Source organism: Podarcis muralis, chromosome 5 (genome assembly GCF_964188315.1).
Source record: "Podarcis muralis chromosome 5, rPodMur119.hap1.1, whole genome shotgun sequence".
In the NCBI taxonomy this organism is placed as follows: domain Eukaryota; kingdom Metazoa; phylum Chordata; class Lepidosauria; order Squamata; family Lacertidae; genus Podarcis; species Podarcis muralis.
In genome coordinates, this window is record NC_135659.1 from 46,232,138 (window position 1) to 46,257,264 (window position 25,127).

Sequence of the window (25,127 nt, forward strand, 5' to 3'; positions counted from 1 at the left end):
AGGTTTTATGACCCAAATCTACCCCCACATATACACACACTTCACTATGTATTCTGTTGTAGTTTTTTTTTTCTTCACAGCACTGTTTCATAAATCCTATAAAATCTGTAACAGGCCAGTAAAGTGATAATCAGTGTCAGAAGATGTTTGAAAAGGAAGCAGCTGTGTTTTCTACCTCACTTGCTGTTTGATCGGCTGAACTGGCAAGCAGTAGCTAATCCCTTCTGTATTCTCAAAGCAGCAGCACGCCCCCCCCCCCCCCCGGCTAAAAAAAACCTAAAGCATTTTCTGTGTGATAAGTCTTAATCTCATTATCATTTCCCAGTTCTGTATTGAGATAAGAGAAGTACTGTACTTTATATTCACAAGTCACTCCCATCCCTTCATTGTCACAGGCCCAACTTTGTACTGATTTTGTGGCATTTAAAATGAGGAAATAGAGAAAACAAACTACCATTTTGACCTGTGTTTACTTTCCATGTGACAAAAATGGCCCCCATATCTCCCATGTTGGACCAATCTGTGGCTATATACACATTAGTAGGGGACGCGGGTGGCACTGTGGTCTAAACCACTGAGCCTCCTTGCTTGATCTCCCTGTGGTTTTGTGTAAATGAATGATTAGTTGTTAGAAAGAGAGAAATCACACAATTAATTCCTTTGAAATGAAGTGTTTTCAGGAGAGCTAAGCTCTGTAGCGACTTTGACATTTTCTGGTAGTGACCGGGTGGGTGTGGGGTTAATTTGCTGCTGCTGGCAGGTGAAATCAGAAAGCAGCTTTCAAAGTGATTCATAACATCACTTGCTTCTCATAGTATCCATTGACTCATCCTCCCCTCCCCTGAACATTTCTATTTCTAGATTGTAGCAGGAACAAAGGTTGACCAGTGCCCACCAACATAATTCTTTGTTGCTAATTTGGTAGATTTCGGTGAGGGCAATGTGGGACATCCAAGTAAAAACTGAATACTTAAAATGTTTCATTTGGTATGCTGTTTTGTATTATTAGTGTTGTGCATCCTTTGGGTTTTGCAGAGTACCATGAGCAAAACAAAAACAAACCCCAACAACAAGTCCCTGCTCAAAGGAGCTTTCAATTTACATTTTAAGCATGGGGTGGGGGAAGAGGCAATGGGAGGCAGTAGGGAAGGGAGATGCAAAAGTGGCAAGACATGAGCAAACACAGTTATAAACTGAATGATTGCTGCTGTTGCACTTCGAACAAAAGCAAAGGTGGATTTTGGAAAAATAGAGTGTTGTCTGGTAAAGGGGTCCACAGGGCAAGGAAGGTCACTCTAGAGAACTCCAGTTGAGCAACCTTTGACAACAAAGGCTAGAAGTGGACTGAGGCCTTCTGAGTCGCAGCTTCCATTCCATCTCTCTCCATATGAATATCCATTTGTTTTCCCATCTGAGAGAGGACAACCCCTCAAAATGCTAAAGCTAGTGTATTCACTTGCCACTTAAGAAGCAAGTCTCATGGACTGACTGGACGCAGAGCTGTGGTGGGAGGTACCAGCTGGGGAACCCCAAAGGGAAGGCGGCTCAGAGCCAGGGGATTGGTGGTGGGATGGCGATGAGTAGTCAGTGGGAGAAAAAGGAGCAGACTGGGAGGAAGAGGAGGAGGAGGTGTCGGAAGCAGGGTTAGGGAGCAGGAAGAGCCTGTGGCAGAGAACAGTCCAGTATCGGAGGCAGAAGCAGGGGCAGGGCGCCAAGAGGCAGAGTGGAGGCAGGCCACTGAAGAAGCCAGGGAGTTTCCCCCTCCTGCTGTGACCAGCTCCCCCTGGGAATGGGGGAATGGAGAAGGTAGAGCAAAGAGAGATAAGACAAAGGAGCCTTAGGCTGCTGGGGGAGGAACCGGGGGAGGAAGCTTAGAGAGCTGGGGGAGGGCAGGGACATTCAGTCCTCACAACTGCCTCAGTGGGGCAAGACCTACTGGGAAGTGTTGCTGCGATCACTCGGTCTGTATGATTTTGGTTTCTTTGAATAAAGAGTTAACTTCACTGACACCAGATGTTTTATTGCTGAGCTGCCTCTGACTTTGGCTCCTGACAGCAAGGCATCATGGGAGAGATGAGAATTAAGGGATGGTTGTGAGTAGTTGGACTTGACATTCCAACATATACTAACTAACAACATATAGGCTTATATCAGTCTAGTTATATATATATCTTTCCTGCTACCACCACAAATGCATGCCCGTCTGCCACTAAGAATCCTTCCTAACAACCCAGGTGTGTGTATAACTCCTGCTTTTATCCATTCTGTTGCAAGTGTGGCTTGTCCTTTTTGTCATTTCATTCCCGGCTGCCACAAATGCCTCCTCTTGCTGTAAATGAAGTGTGATTTAAGTGTGTGAATGAAGAATTTCTGTAGTTCTTTCCACTACCTATATGAAGTAGATTCACATCCATCATTTCACTCAAATTATGGGGAAAGTCCTATTTTCAGACCTTTAAAGGTGGACTCTGTGGGACTATCACTAGGGACTGCAAGCTGGTTGATTAATAGGTATGGGCTTATTTTAATCAATAAGGGTGAATTTTAATTGGCTGGGTTGTTTTGGTTCTTGTGTGTCATCACAACAGAGAATTGCAATGAAATGATGAAAGATGGCCTATCTTCCTAACACTGAGTTTAGCATCCTTCAGGATCTCTAAAAAGCACCTATATTGAGGTTTTGGTGAAGAAACTTAAAGCAATGAATTAACCAATTCATTGGCTTAAAGGCATTCAATTAATCAACTACACTTCTTTAATTGGCGGAAGCCCTAACAGCTGAGCAGAGGTTCACATATATATAACCAAGGTCTACATTCTTTGATTGGATAAGTATTCATATTCAAACTGAAAAGGATTTCCAGTAAGGCTGTGTACATAGGGGCATTATCTTGCAGATGGGTCATTCAGATCCATTTTTTAATGTATGTGCGAAGAGCACATTAGGGTCAGCACACTTGTGTGTTTTCACTCAACACGTTAATTGCATATTCTGCTGCTTTCCATTCACACCAGTGGGTGGAACCCAGCAGAAAATATGCCCAGTGTTTCATGCCCCCCTCCACCTCCTGCCCCTTGATCACTCTCCCCTTCCTCTTCCTGTTAGCTTACAGGAGTAAACTGTAGTTTGTTCTTTAAATAAATATATATTACTTTTAAACAGAATTGCAAAAGATCCGTAATATTAAAAACAAACTGTAGCTACCGTACTTGGTGATCTGAGTTGTGTTTATGTGTGTGCCGGGCTTTCTGCAAATTAAGATAATTTCTCTCTCCCAGCCTTCGCCAACTGATGTCCAACTTCAGCTTCATGAACCTTAGGATTCAGTCATGTTCATGAGACGAAGGAGGGGAATTAAAATCAGCCCTGAATCTTGCTGTTTTTTTCAAATCTCTCCAAAAGTCTCCTGCGGCATTGGAGAGGCTTGCTGGAGTAAGTTAGCGTCTGTCTTTTGGAGATATTTGGGGGAGAATGATGAAAAGAGGCTGGACTGATGAGATTCCTTTCCCTTTTTCAGCAACATAATTGGATTCCAAGGTGCTTTAAGCTGAAGTTGGACATCAGTTCAAGAAGGCTGTGAGAGAGAAATTACTTTAATCTACAGAAAGTCTGGCACATGCGTAACCCCTACATTCAGAGCATTAAGCAGCCCTAAGCATTTCCTTTTATTATTACAGAAGTAGGAGTATGGCAACAAAGGCCACTTGTTGAAACATCAGCACTGTGGTTGGGGAGAAATTTGGTTGAGTTTGCATTCAAGGGCAAATCTATCAAATCTGCGCTGTCTGAAAAATTTCTTGTTGGCTTCTGTCTGTATCAATAAAATGGAGTGTACTTCTGGGGGGTGAACTCAAATAGCTGGAGAATCACAGCACCTGCTGTGTCTGCAGAGACCGGTATCTCATAATTGCTGCCTCCCATGTTGTTTTTGCTGCGTTAGCAACACCAAAGTGATCTCTCTAGGGTGCAAGCTTGAGCAGTGTGCTGCCCTGACGAGCATACCCACCTCTTGGCCTCACTGATGTGGTCCAAAGGAAAGCAGAGCAATACATTTGGCACCAGCTTGGCTGCAGGAGCTGATGGAAGGAGGCAAACAGTGTGCCATCCAATCATCTTAGGAACTCCACTCCTTACAAAAAAGTGTACATTAGTCAAAACAGCATCCAAAATGTGTTTATTAGCAGAAAATCGCACTTAAATCCAATGTTGATAGACCACAGCTCTCATCAGCTCTCAGCCAGCATGACCAATGGCCAGGGATGATTAGAATTATTCTCCAACCAGAGAGCCACAGGTTCTGCCACCCCTGCCCTTAAAGCTCTTTTGGCAGTTACTGAATTTCCTGGCTAAGTTTTCTGAGGCGTAAGGACCTTTCAGTCTCCGTCACCCCCTGGAGTGGGTAGAAGAAAGAGGAGTCTTCTCCATTAATCATATTCAATGCATTAAACCTTTTAAAAAGCGGAGCTTGAAAACCTGTACACTGCCATTTGATTTTTTTAAAATACCACCAGCACAAACCTGAACACAGCAGGGAAGAAAAGGTGCTGTACACATCAGGTGTGCGCCTCCAAGATAAGGCCCTCGTTTTTTTCTGCTGCTATTTCAGAGCATCTCTCTGATTGCTGAGAGATGAATGAAATATGTGCAAATGGATTTTTAAAAAACAAACATGTATTTGTAAACACTTTGAATGTCTGGTCTACAGGTTGCACTTTGAGGGGAAACAGATTAAAATGCTGTCAAAGCTTTCTCACTTCTAGGTTGCCAGTTCAGCTGGAGAGCCATCTCAGAAAACAAGACCTTATTGTCATAAAACTGCTAAGCAGTCTGTTCCAGTAATTCTCAAATATTTTCAAACCATCACCTCTTGAGGCATCGTGAAGGCCAGAAAGATTAATTGCAACCACTTTAAATAACTGTTAGGAAATAGGATTACTGGGTTGTCCTCAAAAGTGTTATGATTTCTCTGCATATCCCCCCACCCCCAAGATCACCTCAAGGTAAAACATATCTGCCTTCAACAGCCAAACGCTAACTGCAGGTCTTCCATTTTACGTTGTCATGAGTAACAACAGGCAGACTGAATTATTATAATAGTTGCCATGTGTGGAAAATTTTCCAGTGGAGAATTAACTTCTTTTACCAGACACCAGTCCAAAGTGATGTGATTATTAGAGTATAACATGAACATTCCTAGTACAACACATATTGATAGCAATAAGGGGCAAACCTTATCTGAAAGCATACTATTTGTCTTTTGTTTTTAAATTTTGAAGTACTGTATTGTTTTTAATTTTTTCACTGGAGACATTCAGTGTTTGCTTAGGCACAAAGGTGCTCAGAATAATATACGTATGATTAATCCTCAAAGTAAAATAAGAATCTCATGAAATGTTTCCCATGGCATGTATATTTCTATCCCTTTCCATAACCCAATAGGTTATCAGAATTCCCTAGCAGTGTATTGATGTCGTAAGAAGGCCATGAGGTTGGCAGACTTACACTCAGGAGTCACTGTTTATGGAAGCAAGTAGCTCATTTAACCAGATGTTGGGGAAATAAAGTGGTAGGAAGACGGTGTCGCTCAGATGAATGCTGTTTGTTCTCTTCTGATGATGCTGCTTCTGCAAATATTACAAGATCTGGAAACCCTACAAACACAATGATAACATAAACAGAGGAGTTGTGGTGCCTTTTGTGATCAGGTGAAGCGCTTGGGGATGCTGCAAGACCCAGTCCTCCTTTTTGAAGGGTAGGCTGAGAAGAAAACCCAAAAATGCTAAAAGGGTTTTCAGGAAATGGGTAACAAAAATAATTTTATTGGGAAACAGAAACAGTGCTATCGGTTGAAGGGTGAAATAAAGGCACAATTATTTTCTGTATAATGTTGCTAGGGAAAGAAATCAAAGGAGCAGAGCTGTTTCTATTTGTTTAACTATGGATATTCACAGACACATACTAAATATACTACTTCGTTAGATATTGCACAAGTGGCACCTAATATGTCTCCTTTAAAAGAGTCAGAAAATATCAAGGTACAGGCAGTGGGCAGGGAATGAGAACATCCCAACTGAAAATACTGAGGCAGTTACCACTACTCTGCAACTTCAGCGGTGGCAGAAGCTTGATATAGATAAAAAGCAAAACCTCTATCAGATGAATTAAAACTTGAGCTGCTCCCACAATGCTGGACCCCTAGAGCAAGTTATGACCAAGCATGGTAGTACATGTCCAAAAGCATTTCCCCATGCATGACTATATTGTATAAATATTCTTAGTTAGCACACTCTGCTGTTTTGGTACGGCATTCTGTTTCCCCAGCCAGCAGCACAAGGGGTGCAAGTCACGTTCATTACCAAAATTTGTACCAGGTACAAAGGCTTCAACGAAGCTGTGAGAAAGCACTCACAGAGAGAATGACAGGGGTTCACCTCAAGATTCTTCTAACTTCCTTTCTGCCGTGAACAGGAAAAAGGTTTCAATTGAACAGTAATTTAATAAGTCATATGTAAGACTTGTAGATGTCTCGTTCTTGGTCAGACACTGCCAGTTCAGACCCCATGAACATATATGTGAAATTATTATTATTATTGCCCCTGTATGTATTACTTTATATTTGTTTGCATTGAATTGCATTTGTTGTTACTTCCCATTCACTCAGTTTGGAGAGGCCATTTTGGAGCGCTTTGCAATCTCTTTTCATTTTAATGATGCCAAACAATTTGGTATCATCACCAAACTTGGTCACCCCTAACTCTAGGTTTTTTATGAACAATTTAGAAAGCACAAGTTCCAATACTGATCCTTCGGGGAACTGTACTTTCTATATTCCTCCATTGGAAAAACTGTCTTATTTGGTCCTACTCTCTGCTTCCTGTTGCCTCACCTATTCCTGATCCACATGAGAATGCTGCCCCTTACTTCATGACTGCCCAGCCACAGTCCTGATGGAAATCGCTCCCATGCTGCCATTAGCAATACCAATGAAAGCTCCCAATGGTGTCCCATCCCCCTTCCCTGAATCTTTATTCACTGATAATCAGCCTTCACGTAATAATAAATTTTTTTAGCTCTATGATCCAGTCTGGACAGGGTTGATTTTTCAGTGCTCTAGTCATGTTTTTATCCTGTGCAAAACCTATAGATGCAAAATGCCAATACAGAAATGATTTGAGAGGATTCCAAGAAACACAACACTTTTTGACAAAGGTCTGATTAGGTTCTTTGTTGTGCAAGGTTTTATTATATCTATTATTTAGTATTGTATTTATGATAACTTTGTAATTTGTTTGTTGTTGTTTTCCATTTTCATATTGTAAGGAAGCTGGTTTAGAAATCCTTAAAGCAACCAACCAACCAACCAACCAACCAACCAACCAACCAACAAACATACTGATACTGGTATTCAGACAAAGCAATAAATGCCCATTTTCCTACAAAGAGATTACCTCTACATAAATAAAACTTAATTTATGAAGTGCCCCTCATGCAGATAAGCTCAATGGGTTTATGTTGTTTTCAGCAAGAGTACTTGATGCCTAATGCTTCTGTTTCTTGTTGTTGTTTAGGATACTGCTGGACAAGAAAGGTACAGGACAATTACCACTGCCTATTATCGAGGAGCAATGGGATTTATCCTTATGTACGATATTACTTGTGAAGAGTCCTTCAATGCTATTCAGGACTGGTAGGAACAGATAATTGCTACTTTCTGTGATAGTTTCATTTTCCGGTTACCATGCAATCCACTCAGTGATCAACTCACACCACATCTTATAAGATGAAAGAAGGAAGCTCAAGAGCTTAACAAAACATAATCGCAATCAAATTATTAATACTACTATTAATTACTCTGCCTGAGTCTATAAAAAACGCACACACACAATTTTAAAAGTTCCTAGCCCAGTCCTGCATTTCTGTACTCATAAATAGCTGCCAATGAAATTAGTAGAACTGATACTGAGTAAATATGCACAAGATTTCAGCCTCATCCTCAAAGATGCTCCATTACTGCACATCAGGACAGTTTTTCCGCCCTGGAACAATTTTTCAGCCAAATTATTCTACTGATGGCATTAATTGCCAAGCCTGAAGTTCATTTCACAATGTCAGTGAACATCAGTCCTATCTAATGTTTATTTATGAGATCACAGTGTCATTCCAATTATGCAGAAAGCTTATGTATTACCAGAAGCTATACATCACTTTACCATCTGTGTGACAGTACGTGGTCCAACCTTCAAACACTGCAACAACCTTTCCAGAAAAAATAATTCTCATTCTAACCATCTGATTCTGATCCAGTGTAGCTGATTAGATGTAAAATTCAGAGGGAGTAGCATGTCTTATACCACTGGTCAAAGAGCTTGGAACCAGCCAAGACTCCAGCTTACAGGATTTCTCAAATGACTAGCCCTTATAGCAAAATACATTTGAAAGCACGTCAAAGTAGAAGTAGATAAATAGGTACCACTCTGGTGGGAAGGTAAACGATGTTTCTGTGCACTGCTCTGGTTCGCCAGAAGCAGCTTAGTCATGCTGGCCACATGACCCGGAAGCTGTATGCCGGCTCCCTCAGCCAGTAAAGCAAGATGAGCACTGCAACCCCAGAGTCGTCCACGACTGGACCTAATGGTCAGGGGTACCTTTACCTTTACCTTTAAACATCTTGAGCTAGGTTCCTTAAAGTACCTAAACAAGGCTGCAATCCTAATTAATCTTACCTGGGAGTAAGACCCATCAAATTTCATTAGACTTCTGGGTAAATACAGATGGGATTGTTCTGCTAGACATCAGTAGCCAGATCAAAGGAGCTTGCCTTCTGTGCTATCATGCTAGCCAACTAAGAACAGCAGCATTTGTCTTGCTCTCTGCCACCAGTGTAGCTGGCCAAGAGATGCTGTAGCTGATTTACACATCTGTCAAATGACACAAGTAAAAATGGCAGAGAAATCCAATGCAGTTTGCATTTAAAGACAAACATACCTAATTTGCATTTCATAAAACAATATGCAAACTGAAACACAGCCACACTTGACTGGAGAAGTATATTGCAAAAGTTAGAAAAGTGTGTGTGTGTGTGTGTGTGTGTGTGTGTGTGTTTATTAATGGCTATATTTCGGTTTGCGTATTGCTTTGGAAGGTGCAGATTTGGTTGATTCACCTCCAAATATGAACTGAATGAAATTTGTTTCCCATCCCTACCGGGGAATAAGCCACACTGACAATGAGACATATATAGGATTACTGTTTTAATGGTGTCAATCAACTTTGACAGACAGTAGTACATATGCATTACAGTAAGAAAACTTGACTGTTAGTCTATTTCCCCAACCCTCTTCTAGCACCAAAAAAAAAAAAAAAGCCAGTTCAAACTAGTAAAAGTGTCTGCTTGCTGACAACCTGTTTTCCTTTTTTCCATTATAGGGTTGCCACAGTGTTTTAAAACTCCTCTGACTTTTAAAACACTTTTGTATATAAAGACAAAAATTCAACAAGTGCAGCTTACCCCATCATGGAGAATCAGATGGTGAAAGTACACCCATTGAATTTCTGCCTGTCAGACAGCTGTTAATGATATGGGAACCAGAAAAAAAAGTAGCAACTCTGTCTCTGTGACTGCCAGTATAACACTTCCCAAGAAGCTGACATCCTTTTCTCCTTTAAATCACACCTTCTTGTAATAATTATTCCACACAGCACAGTAGCAGCTCTAATTAGAGCTATGGCTTTCATTAAATGAGAAATATTTTTCTTGTAGTTCAGTTGTACTATGTCAATTAGGATGAAGTGATCACTGCCCTCTCTAATGCATGCAGACAGAGTCAAACCTTCCCCATTAGTCGGCGTAATAGGATCACTCTGGGTCAGAAATACACCTTGCAACATTATTTGAAGCCTATGCCTATGTAATCTACAAAACGGTATTGCTTATAATCAAATTTGAGTCATTTTAGGGTAGATTTTGTTTACTGTGTCTCCATCATGTGACAATGGGGGGGGGGGGAGGTAGGGAAGAGAAATTTCTGCAGTAGAGAAGTAAGCTCTACCCATTTCAATTGAAATGTAATATTAAGGGCCAGTCTTATGCTGCACTGCTGTATACACTTCTCAGGAGATAAATCCCATTGAATTCAGTGGGATTTGCCATTGAGTAGATATGAATCTCCTGCCAACCTAGCAGTTTGAAAGCACGTCAAAGTGCAAGTAGATAAATAGGTACCGCTTCGGCTGGAAGGTAAACGGCGTTTCCGTGTGCTGCTCTGGTTCACCAGAAGCAGCTTAGTCATGCTGGCCACATGACCAGGAAGCTGCACGCCGGCTCCCTCAGCCAGTAAAGCGAGATGAGCGCCACAACCCCAGAGTCGGCCACGACTGGACCTAATGGTCAGGGGTCCCTTTACCTTTACCTTAGATATGAATAGGACTGTGCTGTTATTAGAGTTGGGGGAGGGAATTCAGTTCAGATTGCATTTAAAGGCAAACCCACCTAATTCGCACTTTCAGAAACAACATGCAGACCAAAATGTAGCCATCCTTCAAACTGCACAAGATATGGGGAAGTGATTGATTATTTAAAAATAAAAGCAAAATCCTGCAAGGCAAAAATGAGTCTGAGGCTAAATCATCCTGGATGTTTATAGGACACACACTTCACAAGTAGTGCCTCTTGCTATATAAAGTTAAAATGTGTGCAGTCAGTTTTCAAGATGCGCCAAACATCGCGGTTTCTTCCAGAGCCAGAAAAGCACATGATACGAATGATTAATGGCAACGGCCAAATTTATTTCTCAGTTTCATCATCTTGTCATTCTGTGGAAGTGACTTGAGATTGTTCAGGCAAGGGCAACTATTGCTCGCAGCTTATTTCTCCTCTCTCAAGTGCCAGCTTCCTTTCCTTGGCTGACAATGCAGCGCTCTTGTCTCCACATGTACAAGATTTTGTAAAGAGATGGTTGCAAATCCCAGAAGGAACAGAAGGCTGGCTGACACCTAAGGCAGTGGGGATAAATAAATAAATAAAATCTAAAAACACTTCACTAACCAAAAGCCAGCAGGGGACCTATCAAACCAACTTTGAAAACATAGCATTCTAAGTAACTTCGGAAAACAGCTACACATTTTGCCTATGCAGTATATAAGAAAAAATTCTGCAAGCTATTTGAGAGAACTCACACAGTTTTCTATCTCCTGTGATGTGAGCTTTTTAATGGCTTTGTAAGAGATTGCCATATGTCCTTGAAGAAATCTGTCGTTTCAGAGCTAAAACATTAAAAGCCTGTAAATTAGCTGGTGCACTCTTGTATGATTTAACTTAATTTGTTTCTGAGAAATCAGGGGAGCACACTTTGAGAAAAATAAGGGATGGAAATTTTAAGCTATTATGAAGCAAAACATTTCTTTTGAAATGACTATTGTATTGAAGACAGTTTTTTTTTTAATGGAGGCAGGTGGCTTGCATACAATTTTATGGGTTAACACCTTGTGATGGAATGTGTGATGGTGCCGAAATAAAAAACAAAGCATGCTATAGCTGATGTGTTAAACCAGATTGGAATCAGAAAAGAGAAACAAAAGCAGTATTATCTATACAGGTATAGAAAGTATTGCTTTTTGAATGGCAAATAGAGCTTCTACAGCAGAGTGGCAGATCACAGGATCATATAATTGTAGAGCTGGAAGGGCTATATAGACCAACCCCTGTAATGCAGAAATCTCAACTAAGTCACAGATGGCCACCCAATCTCTGCTTAAATACCTCCTTAGTTGGAATCTCCGTTCTTGAATGCATTAGTCCAGGTGCTAGCCTCCGGAACAGGATAAAACAAGTTTGCTCCATCCTCCATGTGGCAACCCCTAAGATATCTGAAGATGGCTATCATAACTTCTCTCCGTCTCCTCTGTACCAGGCTAAACATATCCAACTCCCTCAGCCGTTCCTCATAAGGCTTGTCCTCCTCTGCACACATCCCAGCTTGTCAATATCCTTCTTAAATTGTGGTGCCCAGAACTGGACAGAGTATTCCAGGTGCCGTCTGATCAAGGCAGAATAGAGCAGGACTGTTACTTCCCTTGATCAGGACACTATACTTCTGTTGATGCAGCCTAGAATAGCATTAGCCTTTTTTTGCTGCTGCATCACACCATTGACCCATGTTAAATGAAATATACTCGGAGTCGAGTGTGGATTTCATGCTCTTTATTCAGCTCATAGTAGTGAGGAATGAATGTTCCCCCAAAATATCTGCTTTATATACATTATTTACACAATGGGCCGCACGTGATTGGCTAATTCCTGGATTCTCCTGTAGGCCAATCAGGTTGCGGATTCACTTCTACCTGGAGCTGGATTGGGTGGCTCCTGCGGACCAATCAGACTGCTGCATTGTTCTAGCACCAGTCAGACTGCTGCATTTTGGATCTTATTCAGCTCAGTACATAACATTAAGCTTGTGGTCTACTCAGGGGTAGAGGAAAGGGGATGCGGTGGGTGCAGACCACCCCAGGTGTTGCCACTGAGGCGGCACTCGCTGCGGGGCCTGCAGTGTGTCCGAGCCACACGTCTCTCCTGGGAGAGATGCAGTGGCTTGGGCGCGTGCAGGCTCCACACTGCCCAAATGGTCCGCTCGCCGCTCCCCACCAGCTGTAGGACGGCTGAGTGGGAGGAGGCAGGAATAGCTATATGTGAAGAACGGTGTGTGCATAGGAAGAATGGCAGGCACAACACCTGTGTTTGTGTGTGCAAAATGGTGGGTGCAGTAACTGCTCCAGCGTTCTCAAAACCCAGCAGACTGCCCAGAAAATGAATGGGACAGACAGGAAGTCATGGGGAGGAAGCTCTGCCTGCCTCAGAGAGATAAAACAGCAGCTGATGGCAAGGGAAGGTTCTGAGCTGAGAAAAGAGGCTGAAAAGGCACTTGAAAGAAATGGAGAGTCAATGCATAATGTTATAAGGTTTGGGGGTCAGAGTCTGGGTGCAAGACACCCATAAATCCTGGTATTAGTAAAAGTTAAAATTAATCAAGGTTTGATTAAACTGAGCTAAACACTGAAACCACTGGATTTGGCTTATGCTAAAGAGCTAAGCCAGCTCAGCAGAGCTACATAGGCTCCCAGCCCAACCTTTGAGTATTAGAGCTTTATAGTTCTTCCCATAGTCAGCAATGAAGGCTGCTTATACTGTTTAGGTGCCTTCAGTGTTGTTCTCCCAGGTTATCACTGTTTTTACTTGCTCTTTCCCATCAGTTTTGCACTGGTGAAGCAGGAAAGAGAGCTTAATCATAATGTGATTTCTTTGGACTGGGCAGCAGTCATTCATTCAGTTCCATACTGAATGAGCCTACCCAAGGTATACAGAACGGGAGGATGAATTGCAGTTTTCAAATCAAAAGACATACACATGTGTGAGGAATTCAAAACTTGTGAGGTTCTATCAGTTTGGATGCCATTTTTTAGGTCGTTCCCACAGCAGCCATTCAACTGGAACATAGCCATTCATTCATTCATTCAGTTCTTAAAGAGCAGACATGGTAAGGAAGCAATCCTAAGGAACCTCAGGTGCTGGCCGATGAGCCACAATATGCAGTGGAGGTGCCACTTCACATGGAGAGACAGGTCTGGCATTTTGCCCCAGAGGGCCCCCCCCACTGTCAGCATGGCATCAGAAAGTTTGTGGGCATAGATGTACCTGCCCATGATAGAACCCGAAGAGCATTCTGGAGGCAACCCAGTGGTGGTCTTGAATCTGTAGGATCCTAACCCCCTCATTTCTTCTATAGGATTATGGCAGGGGGAGGGGAGCACACCACAAATATTTGATGTTAATGACACTGCAGATTGCTGAAAGTGCGAAGATGATCTTAGCATTCTGGTTTGAAAACTATCGCAGCTGGCTCTTTTTAGATTAGCTGCCACAAATTCCGTTCCGTAGCGGAGTTTATTTAAGGTAAGCTTTGCCATCCATCACAGAGCATCCTGCCTTGTGAATATTCATGGACTGACTGACTGACATTGCTTTTGGTATGAGAGGCATGACGTGGGCTGTCCAGAAGTAATTAAACATTGTCAGGAATTAATCGGAAGGTGGAGGTTGCTTCTGAATCAGAAATCAGGCTCCACAGGCATAATCCATCAGCAGTCTTACTGGTGCAAGCTTTGTTGAAATAAATGGGAACAGGGAGAGACAGGGGGATAGGGTTGCCATATTTCAAACAGTGAAAATTTGTTGAGCTTTCTTAAGCAAAATTGCAAAAAAATAAATAAATGCTATTTTTAGGGGGGGGGGCAGCAAAAACGGCACTGCCAACATCTCCCTACAGGGGATATGCTGAGTGGATTGAGCTGCATATCACTGAGAGGGATGTATCCAAGAATAACATTAAATACTATTGAGGAAATGTGTGCATTATGTGTTCAGAGACCACTGCTTATAGCAGTAAGCAGCATTTACCTAAACTAAAGATTCAGGACAGACAAAAGTTCATAATGAAACTTTGACATTCGCTCCTACAAGATGTAGTGATGACCACAAACCTGGATGGCTTTAAAAAAGGATAAAGCTATTTCATGCAGAACAGGCATAGGCAAACTCAGTCCTCCAGATGTTTTGGGACTACAACTCCCATTGAATTGAAATACTTTGTCATTTGTACAACTTGTATACAGTGAGATTACACGAGCGCCCCCCCCCCCACTCAGCTCTCTTAGTCTTGGTTCCCCTCGTTTACTGACATGACATCCACCCACCAAACCCGAAAGTCAGTTGCCCTGTTGTTATCTTTTCATTCAGCAGCCTAACAGGCCACAGATAGAAGCTGTTCTTTACCCTGTTGGTGCGACTAATCATGCTTCTATATCTTCTGCCTGAGGGCAGGAGGTCAAGAAAGTGCTGGCCAGGGTGTGAATCATCCCTGAGAATTTCCCTCACTCTCCTGAGGCAACATTCGTCCGCTATTTCATCCAGCGGATTCACGGGACAGCCCATAATATTTTGTGCTGTATTCACCACCCTCTGTAGGCACTTCCTATCAGTTGATGTCAAACCAGCATACTACACCGTGATGCAGTATGAAAGGACACTTTCTATTGTGGTCAGGGATGATGGGAGTTGTAGTCCCAAAACATCTGGAGGGCTGAGTTTGCCTATGCTTGATGTAGAAGAAATAAGGCTATTGATGGCTACTAACCACGGTGGCTAGTTTCTGCCTCCACTGTCAGAAATGATATACCTCTGTATCCTAGTTGCTGGATATCACAAGTGGGAGAGCACTGAAGATAGGATATTGCCCTCATGGCCTGCTTGTGGGTTTCTCATAACCATCCATTTGAACACTGTGAGTACAGGATTCCTGGACCACATGAGCTCTTCTGATGTTTTTATGTTCTTAAGATGAAAGGAACATTTTTGACCATATGTTTAGGTATGACTACAACAACTCAAGATTCCTCCAAACTGTGATAGAATATTCCACTGTAATGCAATATATTAGAATTATATTGCTGTTGTTTAGTCGTTTAGTCGTGTCCGACTCTTCGTGACCCCATGGACCAGAGCACGCCAGGCACTCCTGTCTTCCACTGCCTCCCGCAGTTTGGTCAAACTTAAGCTGGTAGCTTCGAGAACACTATCCAACCATCTCGTCCTCGGTCATCCCCTTCTCCTTGTGCCCTCCATCTTTCCCAACATCAGGGTCTTTTCTAGGGAGTCCTCTCTTCTCATGAGGAATTATAGAATTATATATATATGGTTAATTGATAGCAATGAATTTGGGATGAAGATGATTCATCAATTTTATATCTCTTAGCTCCCCCTGCTGGATTTGGGATGCTTTGGTTTGTTTCTTTGGCCACAGATGCATTCCAAAGCCAAAACTGTGCTGAGAGGTGCTGCATTTCTATTTAAATTATAGCAATTTCTTTCTAAATTTGAATTGATACATATAAATTAGCACAGGCAAATGTCATTCAAATATTTGTCTTTTGCAGTCTCTTTTGGTGATAAGATTCCTCTCTTTTTTTGGAGATGCATATGTAACCACCCTAAAATTGGTTGGTTAATATACTAAACAAAATTGCCAGAGCAATTCTAACCATCCTATTGAATTCAATAGGGCTTCTTCCCAGGTAAGTGGGGTTAGGATTGCAACCTAATGAAAGCTTATGATTGTTTTAAAAAGGTGCAGCTTCAAGATATTTTCATACAACCTAGGACAAATCCTTGAAACTGATCTAGAAAGCACTGATGCTACTGTGACTGACCTATAAACTCCAAATTCCCAGAAACACAAGTTAAAATGAACGGGATCAATAAGTAGTCCAATAAAAATTTATTATAAAAAAAAAGTAGTCACTGGCAAGCTACGTATAATGCATTTGTGTGCGTATGTGTGAACAAAACATGGAATATTAGGGCACATCTGGGAGCTCTGATCTAGTTTCAGCTGAAGAGGGACAGCACCATACTTTGAAAAATCTTACAAGAAAAGCTGAACATCTGAGTTCAATATACAGGCTACTTTTATTAATAATTATAAGCTTTCCTAACTAAACCTTCAGGTGCAGAACTGGAACTGTCAGAAGCCAGCAGCTCAGCTGAAGGCTGAGTATATCTTTTTTCAAAGCACACTTTTCCATATTATATTCCTCAAAACAGGGATCAGCAAACACACCAGTGGTGTGCTGTGAAATTTTTCATAGGGGAACAGTTAGGATCAGAGGCACCAGCTTGCGAGGGCCATGGAGGGGGGGTGTCACACACACGAGCCTCTGGCCCTAAGCCCAGCAGAAGTTTCCCAGGCTTTGGGAAGGAGGCACCAGGCTTTAATACTTTAATTTAGCAAGATCATTGAAGGGACCAACATAGTCCCCCTGGTCCACTGACTGCACACCACTGAAATGCACAAAGGTTTTGGCTAAAAATTTCATTGAAATTCCTAAACTGGGACGATTGCATTGCTTTTGCAAAATCAACAATATGTTAACTGTCAATATTGTCTTTGTGTTTTGTCATTTGGGAGTAGAGGTTTAGTGTATTCACACTGTGACACATTATTGGCTACTACTCTCACCGCAAATCCTTTCTTCTCCCACAGGGCTACTCAAATAAAGACCTACTCCTGGGATAATGCCCAAGTCATTCTGGTTGGAAACAAATGTGACATGGAGGATGAGAGAATCGTTCCTTTTGAAAAGGGAAAACATCTGGCTGATCAGTTGGGTACATGTTAACATTTTACTTTTTTTGATCCCTTCTCCCTCCAGTTATAAGCAGGGATGGGGAACCAATGGCCCTCCAGATGTTGTTGGATTCCAACTCCCATCAGCCCCAGCCAGCATGACCAATGGTCAAGGATGATGGAAGTTGTAGTCCAGTATCATCTTGAGGGCTGGATTCTGTATCCCTTAGTTGCATCCTAATTGCACCCTCATCTACTTTCTCAGATAATTGGGTTTTAATATTTATTTATTATTTATGTGATTTTATTTTTTTATTAAATGAGTGTAACACCCTTCACCTCAAGATCCCAGGGTGGTTAACAGCATAAAAATACAAAATAAAAACACAAAATAAATCAATAACCCCCCTCCCACAAACATTTAAAGGGACATAGACTGTTAATAAGCCCATTGACTATTCCCCTCTGTCTAGCCTTCTGTCACAGTTGCGGTGAAAGATGTTGTCAATGTTGAACTACAATCCAACTGCAGGTCTAATAGACTTCTCTTATGTGGAATGGGGAGGGGCACCATCTTGCCTTTCGCCTCAGCCAGTAAAATGTCTTGGTCCAAACCTGCCTGCTACCCAAGTGAACTGAGTTGAACTGTAAGCTGAACGTCCCATTTGGTCACGGCTGAACTTTTTGCTTCCTATCTTTTTTCCTTTGGGCACATACCGGTGTGTCACTACTGTCGAGTTCTGTTAGCTGGATGTTTGCTCCGATTCCTGTGTGACTTGCTGTCTGTATATGTGTGAGTGTGTAGGAGAAGTGAGTTTTGTCAGGTTTCAATCTGGTTTTGTATATTGACTGGCTGGATATTGGTAATTCCAGTATTCCTAGGGGGTGAAGAGTGCAGAATGAGGTTTTAAAAAAAACATACTGTGTTTTGCTGGCTTTCAAGTGTCATGACTGAGTGATGGAGACTTAATGGCTGTTTTGAGATATGTCTTTGGGAGTGATGGCATCATGAGAGACTGTGAGTGTGTGAAAGAGAGAATGAAATAAACTGTGGGATATGAATGTTTGTGGGTGTTATGAGTGATGTGTGACTCCATGCCCTATTATTTGTACTCTCTGTGTTGTCAAGAGAGCGGCTGAACAAGGGTCAACCAGAGAGCCTTATGGCTCAGTGAGAGAGCCTCCACAGTCTTAGCCTGACACTCTAATTACTGGGTGCTTTCAGACCGAGGTATAATGTTGCAGAGCTTTCATTTATATACCACAAACAGGTCATGGGCAAGAGGCTTTTTAATGGATTGTATTTTCAGTGAAAATGATGAATCTGGATTCAGTTGAGGTGGGCAAGGCTGGCATTTTGTGTAGGCACTGTGAAAAACTTGTATGAATGACCAGTACCAATACTAATATAAAAACCTGTCTGGAAGCATCATTTATCTTTCTGCTGCTACTATTTGCAGCAGATGCACAGCTTTGTTTGTCAAATAGTTGGGAGCACTGGGAGCTGTTCTGAGCTTCACAGCAGTGAGGATTAGAGGTACCCAGGCATGCATAAAATATAATTTTCCTCATTTAGCTTTTCATTGGTTGGTGTGTTAACACTGATTGTTCATTTCAAACAACTGGTCTGATGAAGCAGGCCTGTTAATAACCTTATGAAAAGATTTCAGTTAAGTCATTCCATTTTCCATTATTAGTAGTTGACATACGAATCAGCATTACATTCAACATTCAAATTACTATGACAGTTAACACTGCTCATAATTTCTCAGCAGTGTATTTTGTTCTGACTCTTCCTTATATACCTTCTCAGATTTTTTAGAACATCAAGAAGTATATCAAACACCAGATTTCAGAGCATTCCAAAAAGCTCTGGAGTGTAAACATATGCTTTTTTGTAAGAAGAGTTATCAGTGTGTTTATGGAAATTCCTTAATTCCTAATTTTATTCAAACCTCTCATGTTGAACCCAGTTCTCAACTCCCAAATCTTAATCTCAGACAACACGGTTAAAAACAAAGGACCACAATAAAGCTTTATTCCTAATTTTAGCTGGTTCCTGTCTATGACTTTATGATTACCAAGCTGATATTATCTACTGCTCTGCCGCTACCTGCATCCAGACATTATAAGACATTTTACTTTAAAATATTTTAAAAGTGTTTTGTAAGCTTTAAATATTGTTAGTAGTAGTTGTAGGTTTTTTCTTCGTGGGCTTCAATGCCTGATTTAAGATTTGTTTATTTTAATATGTGAATAGAGCTAGTATTTAATGTTTGATGTGTTAAAATTATAAAATAAGTTTTTTTAAAAAATGAGGCAAGGAAAAAATGCAATACAATAGAAAAGAATAAAAACAAACCCACCCCAAAAGACTATACAATACAACACACATCAACTAAATCAGTCCACCTAACCTGAGGACCATTTACATACCCAATGCTTTATAATAATAATAATAAATCCCCTTTACAACTGTGCTACACTTAGGGCTTTTTTCAGGCGGAACTCACTGGAACTCAGTTCTGGCACCTCTCAGGTGGGTGCCATTGCCATTCTAAGAATGAGGGTGGTGTTCATGGAGAGTTCCGGCACTTCTTTTTCTAGAAAAATAACACTGGCTACACTCATATGGTGCAAGATCTTTTTGAACTTCAACTGATTTTATTTATTTTAAAGACCATAAACTAGAGATTTATACAGCATCACTTTTAATAAAACCTCCTTATCTATTCTGAACTACCTGTTGTTGTTTTTAAAAAACAAACAAACCAAAATGAACTGTTTAATATGACCAACAGATAATTTAAAGCGAAGAGAAGCAGTTTTGGGATAAGCAGATATTGATTTGTGTACTTTTTTAAAAAACAGGGTTCGATTATTTTGAAGCTAGCGCCAAGGAGAATGTCAACGTGAGGCAGGTCTTTGAGCGGCTGGTGGACATCATCTGTGAAAAGATGTCGGAGAGCATGGATTCGGAAGCTTCTAGGACAACCACTGCCGGGAAGAACGTGCGTCTCACATACAGCCCCCCTCCACTGCAGCAGAATTGCTCCTGTTAATGCCTCAAAATCTCTAAGAAAGTTGTTGTTGCAGGATAGGGGGCAGGAACAGTACATCTTTTAAAAGAGATGTTTCAGTGCTGGTGGAGCTGGATATGTTCGTCTGATGTTTTGCAAAGTCTCTTTATATATTTTATACAAAAACAGTGCAAGTGCAGATTGTGTTCCAGTGAAAAGTTATGCTACGGTTTAAGTAGTTTATATAGTCTGTCACATATTTCTGTGTGGTTCTCAATGTTACAGTCAAACACACTTTATTAGCATCTGATAGCTAGAGGCCACTGTTAACTATGGCACAAAAATTTAATTAAAAAAGAAAGGACAGCAGTTTGAACTATCTCACAAAAAGATCTTCAGAAGGGAGAGGCAATATTGTTCTTTGTGTAATTAACTGGTATCTTTGCTTAATAAGAATTGCACAGGAAAAGCTGTAGCTCAGTGGTAGAGCATGCAGAAGGTCTTAGACTCAGTCATTTAAACCTGGTAGGTAGCCGTGGTGGTCTGCCTTAGTCGAAACAAAATAAAAAAATTCCTTCCAGTAACACCTTAGAGACCAACTAAGTTAGTTATTAGTATGAGCTTTCTTGTGCATGCATCTGAAGAAGTGTGCATGCACACGAAAGCTCATACCAATAGCTAACTTAGTTGGTCTCTAAGGTGCTACTGGAAGGATTATTTTTTATTTTTTTTTCATTTGAACCAGTCATTTTCATTGAGGCAAAAACCACCAAGCTCAGTCACTCCATACCACAGCAGCCACACCATTCACATGAGCATGTGTCAAAAGGAAAGGGTGGTACTTTAGAGGGGCATATTGCCAGAAACACTGGGAACAAGTCCTTAGGGGCATTTTTCCTATAAAGCAGCATTTGAAAAGCCTTGGTATCTGCGTGGAATTCTGGACATGGTTTCAATTAGACTGCAAGTATGACAGTGATAGACATCCAAGGCCATTCAATGAGTTTACGGCTTAATTGCTCTACAGATAAATATTCAGACTGTTTAACTTTTTTTGCACTTGTGGAAGTACATTAGTTCCCAAGAAAATAAAAGATGTATGTAACTGGGAAAAGTTTGAAATAAAGAATTCTGTGGCACTTTAAGGACTAACAAATTTTGTATAGCAATTAGCTTTTGTGAACTAAATTTCACTTAATCAGAATATATCATTTAGGACCATTCCTATACTATTTAATATTTTAAAACTCATAAATGGCATGTATTACATGTGCACATAAAAACTACTGAAAATGACAAAGGTTACTAAAATTGACACACTCTTAACTTTTCCTGCCAATATCCTCTACCTTCACTGAGGTCAGCTAAGCTCAGGAAGCAATTATTTGTAATTGCAGGATCAGGCATTTGAAAGTTGCCCTTGACAATCTTGCAGCTACCTTAAGACTGCAGTCCCACATAACTCAATGGAACATACTTCTGAGTGGACATATAAGATTGCACTGTTAATGTTCACACACAAACTCCACTTTGTCATAGTAGGAATATGAACTGTGATAGTAAGTCAAAATATGTTTAGTACAGAGTTTGAATTTGTATTAATTATAATGAGAAAGTTCTATTTTCTTGCACATTCGTGATTTGGTGTTTAGCAGGCACTTTCTGTGTAGTGTTTGAATGTACATGTTCCTAATTATGAAATCATGACAAAATAAAGCTGTTATTTAGTCACTGTGATCTGATTTGAGTATTAATTTACATTGCTAATAGACATAAATAACTTGTCTAGTTTTTCAGTTGTATCACTGTGAAACCCCATGGTTATAATGCTTATCAAGAACTTTTATTATTAGTGTTGTTGTTGATAGGCAGACTAAGCAAGGTTATAAAGATAATGCTACATATTATTACCATTTGAACATTAGATTGTTCAAATTACTTCACATACATTACATCAATAATTGTTACCTCAGTTCTGTAACATAGGTCAATACTATTTCATCCACATAGGCTGCTGAGCTACTCTCCAGATAATATAACCTGGGCCCACTTTTAATTATACTCAGGGCTTTTTTTCAGCTGGAACTCAACAGAACTCAGTTCCAGCACCTCTCAGGTGGGTGCCATTGCCATTCCAAGAGAACAAAGGAGGTGTCCGTGGTGAGTTCCGGCACCTATTTTTTCTAGAAAAATAGCACTGATTCAGTTAATTTGGGGGGTGGCTAACTTGTGATACTCCAGATATTGTTGGACTTCAACTTCCATCATCCCCAACATTGGCCATGTTTACAGGGGCAGATGGAACTTTGAGTAACAGCAGTGAAATATATGGGCAATTAATGATATAAAGAAAGGTATATAATGTCTGAATCAAATAATTTATTATTACATTTATATGCCATCATTCCTCCAAGGATCTCAAGGTAGCATTTATTGGTTCTCCCCTATTTTATGATTGCACATCATGTGACCCAGGTTAGACTGCACTTGTCCCAAAATCAGTCTGGCTCCAGATTTGATTAGCTGCTGAAATGGTGAATAGTTTACTGCAGTTTCTTTTTCACAAGTACAATATCCATATTACATATGTACCATAGCAAATGGTGCATTTCTCCTCTGTTCACAGTGGAAAGGAGAGTTGGGTGTTCAGTCCTGGCTATCCAATGATATGTTGGTAAGTCCAGTGTAACAGAGGATAACCCAGTGCAAACAATTCTAGCATGGTGCAGGGGAACCAGGTTCCTATCCCCAACCTATGTAACCCTGGCTACTTGCAACTCCTGTGAAATGGGATCGTCTAGTTTTCCATTCTACCCACTCTTCAGTGTCCGAGATACAGCTAGTCATTTGTAGATTAGGAAGGCAGCCTCGAGTGTTTTTGGAAGACCAACAATGTTGTCTAATAGGTTAGTTAAAGGTTGTAGGAGTGGTGCAGTCACGTAAATCAAACTAGTGACTGCAAGTATCACCAATGTTAATCTTGGAGCTCGCCAGGTGGATTGCTCGGACAGACTTCAAGTATCTATTTTGTTTTTTACTAGAACACCAAGATCCATCAACCGGGGCAACTCGAAAATGCGAACTACAACGCCACCGTCTTCCATAGTTTGCATGCCAAAAACCTTTAGAATATAAAAGGAACAAAGTTACAAAACACAGAAAAGAGAAACAGCAGACACAATCATTAAATAAATAACCCTTAAACCACTTTCAAAGCTACTCTTCCAGCAACCAAGTTCACTACACTGTCATTTGGCTCCAAGCAGCTCAATTTCTGTGCCTTTTGTATCCCCAGTTCAAGGAAGCGCAGAATGGTTCCCAGTCGTTCTAAACGTAATGGCTCTCCCTCATTCGCTGTCACAGATTATTGGCTCCTTTTCTACGAGTGAGAGCTTGTTGAACCAATCCAGAAGTACTCGTCTTTACAAAAAAAATTCCTTCCAGTAGCACCTTAAAGACCAACTAAGTTAGTTCTTGGTATGAGCTTTCGTGTGCATGCACACTTCTTCAGATACACTGAAACAGAAGTTGCCAGATCCTTCTATATAGTGAGAAGGTGGGGAGGGGTATTACTCAGAAGGGTGGTGGGAATGGGTGATTGGCAGATAGCTGTGATGAGCCTCTTGTCTTTAGTAAAACGTTTATAAGGCAAACCTCAAAACTCAGTTTTGAAGGAAGCAGCGGTGAGATAAGCCTACTACTCCATCCTACAATACCTTATTCCCCTTCCCCGACTCTCCGTCTCCCCTCCATTCCTAACGCTAATGGTCTGCCCCATTCCCACCTCCTCAGGCTCCCGGCAGCCTGTTAGAGTCAAGTGATGCCGGTAGAAGCGTGGATTTGCGGGCGTCCGGCGCGTGGATGCCGAGCCGGGCCCTGATTGGGCGACTTCGGTGGCTTCCGGTCCTGAGCACCGGCCTGCGGCTGAGGGCTGGAGCTGCTGGGCCGGAGCTGGGCCCGCCGTGGATGCTGAGGGCGGGAGCCGCCTGGCCGCGCGGGACCTCGGTGGCGAGCCACCTTCGAGCAGGACCAGCCCTCCGCAGGCGCGCCGGCAACCCTCAAGCCAAGCCCCGAGGGATCCTCAGCGGGCCTCGCTCTCCCTCAGCCATGCCTGGCCGGGCCAAGGCCTCGCTGGGTGGCGGCTCCGAGCAGCCTGAGGACTTGGAGAGCAGTCGCGGGGCCAAGGCCGGCACAGCCCAAGAGGAGCCTGAGGCGGAAGCGGGAGGCGAAGGAGACAAGGCCGCGACCGCCAGCGAGCCCAGCCCCAACCTGGGGGATCCCGAGATCGTCAAGTCCCCCAGCGATCCCAAGCAGTACAGGTGGGCGCGGGGAGGAGGAAAGGGGAGGGCGATGGCGTAAGGATGGGGAAGAGCCTCTCAGGTGCGTCAAGCGTAGCTTAAATGAACTACATGAGACATTTCTAGTGCCCGTCAGCACCGTAGTTCCCCCTCCTTTTATCCTTATCTGCCATCAGAGGGTTGGAGAGGGTTGGTAGAGCAATCCCGGGGAGAAGGGATGTTGCTTTCCAGCGTGGTAGGCCCGGTTATCAGAGGCAGGGGCATAGCTGTCAACTTTCAGATTTGAAAATAAGTGATTAGCAGCCTTGAAAACAAGGGATCAGTAGCCTCACCTGCCCCGGGGACAGTCTATGGGATATCTAACAATCCGGGATAGCAGTGGGAAGCAGTGGGAAACGGCGCTGGAATAAGTGAATTTCCCGCAAAAAAAAGGGAAGGTTGACAGCTATGGGCAGGGGAAATATATTCATGTTTCTTTTAAAAGTCATGCATTATGTGCTATAGAAGATGCTACTGGCCACTAGCTTAGATGCATTTAAAAGGCAAAGTTGGCGGAGACATATCCCGCATGACTTTATTGGGTGGCTCTTAGCCAGGATGGCAACATGAAACTTCCATGTTCAGAACACAGCTG

General features: G+C 41.9%; 2 protein-coding genes across 5 annotated transcripts in view; both read left to right on the top strand.

Annotated features, from left to right (window-relative positions):
- Nucleotides 1-20,810, top strand: part of RAB3B (RAB3B, member RAS oncogene family) — a 48,738-nt gene extending 27,928 nt beyond the window's left edge. For 3 of the 4 annotated variants that reach the window (XM_028733497.2, XM_028733495.2, XM_028733496.2), the window contains exons 3-5: nucleotides 7,570-7,688; nucleotides 17,092-17,216; nucleotides 20,047-20,810. In XM_028733497.2, the coding sequence (XP_028589330.2) occupies nucleotides 7,570-7,688; nucleotides 17,092-17,216; nucleotides 20,047-20,237 (435 nt within the window). In that variant the 3' untranslated portion in view covers nucleotides 20,238-20,810. The remainder of the gene's footprint in view (nucleotides 1-7,569; nucleotides 7,689-17,091; nucleotides 17,217-20,046) is intronic. The other variant, XM_077928741.1, reaches the window with a different exon arrangement.
- A 3,231-nt stretch (nucleotides 20,811-24,041) lies between these two features.
- Nucleotides 24,042-25,127, top strand: part of NRDC (nardilysin convertase) — a 32,171-nt gene continuing 31,085 nt past the window's right edge. Inside the window, exon 1 of the mRNA XM_028733499.2 lies at nucleotides 24,042-24,514. Within this exon, the coding sequence (XP_028589332.2) occupies nucleotides 24,057-24,514 (458 nt within the window). The 5' untranslated portion in view covers nucleotides 24,042-24,056. The remainder of the gene's footprint in view (nucleotides 24,515-25,127) is intronic.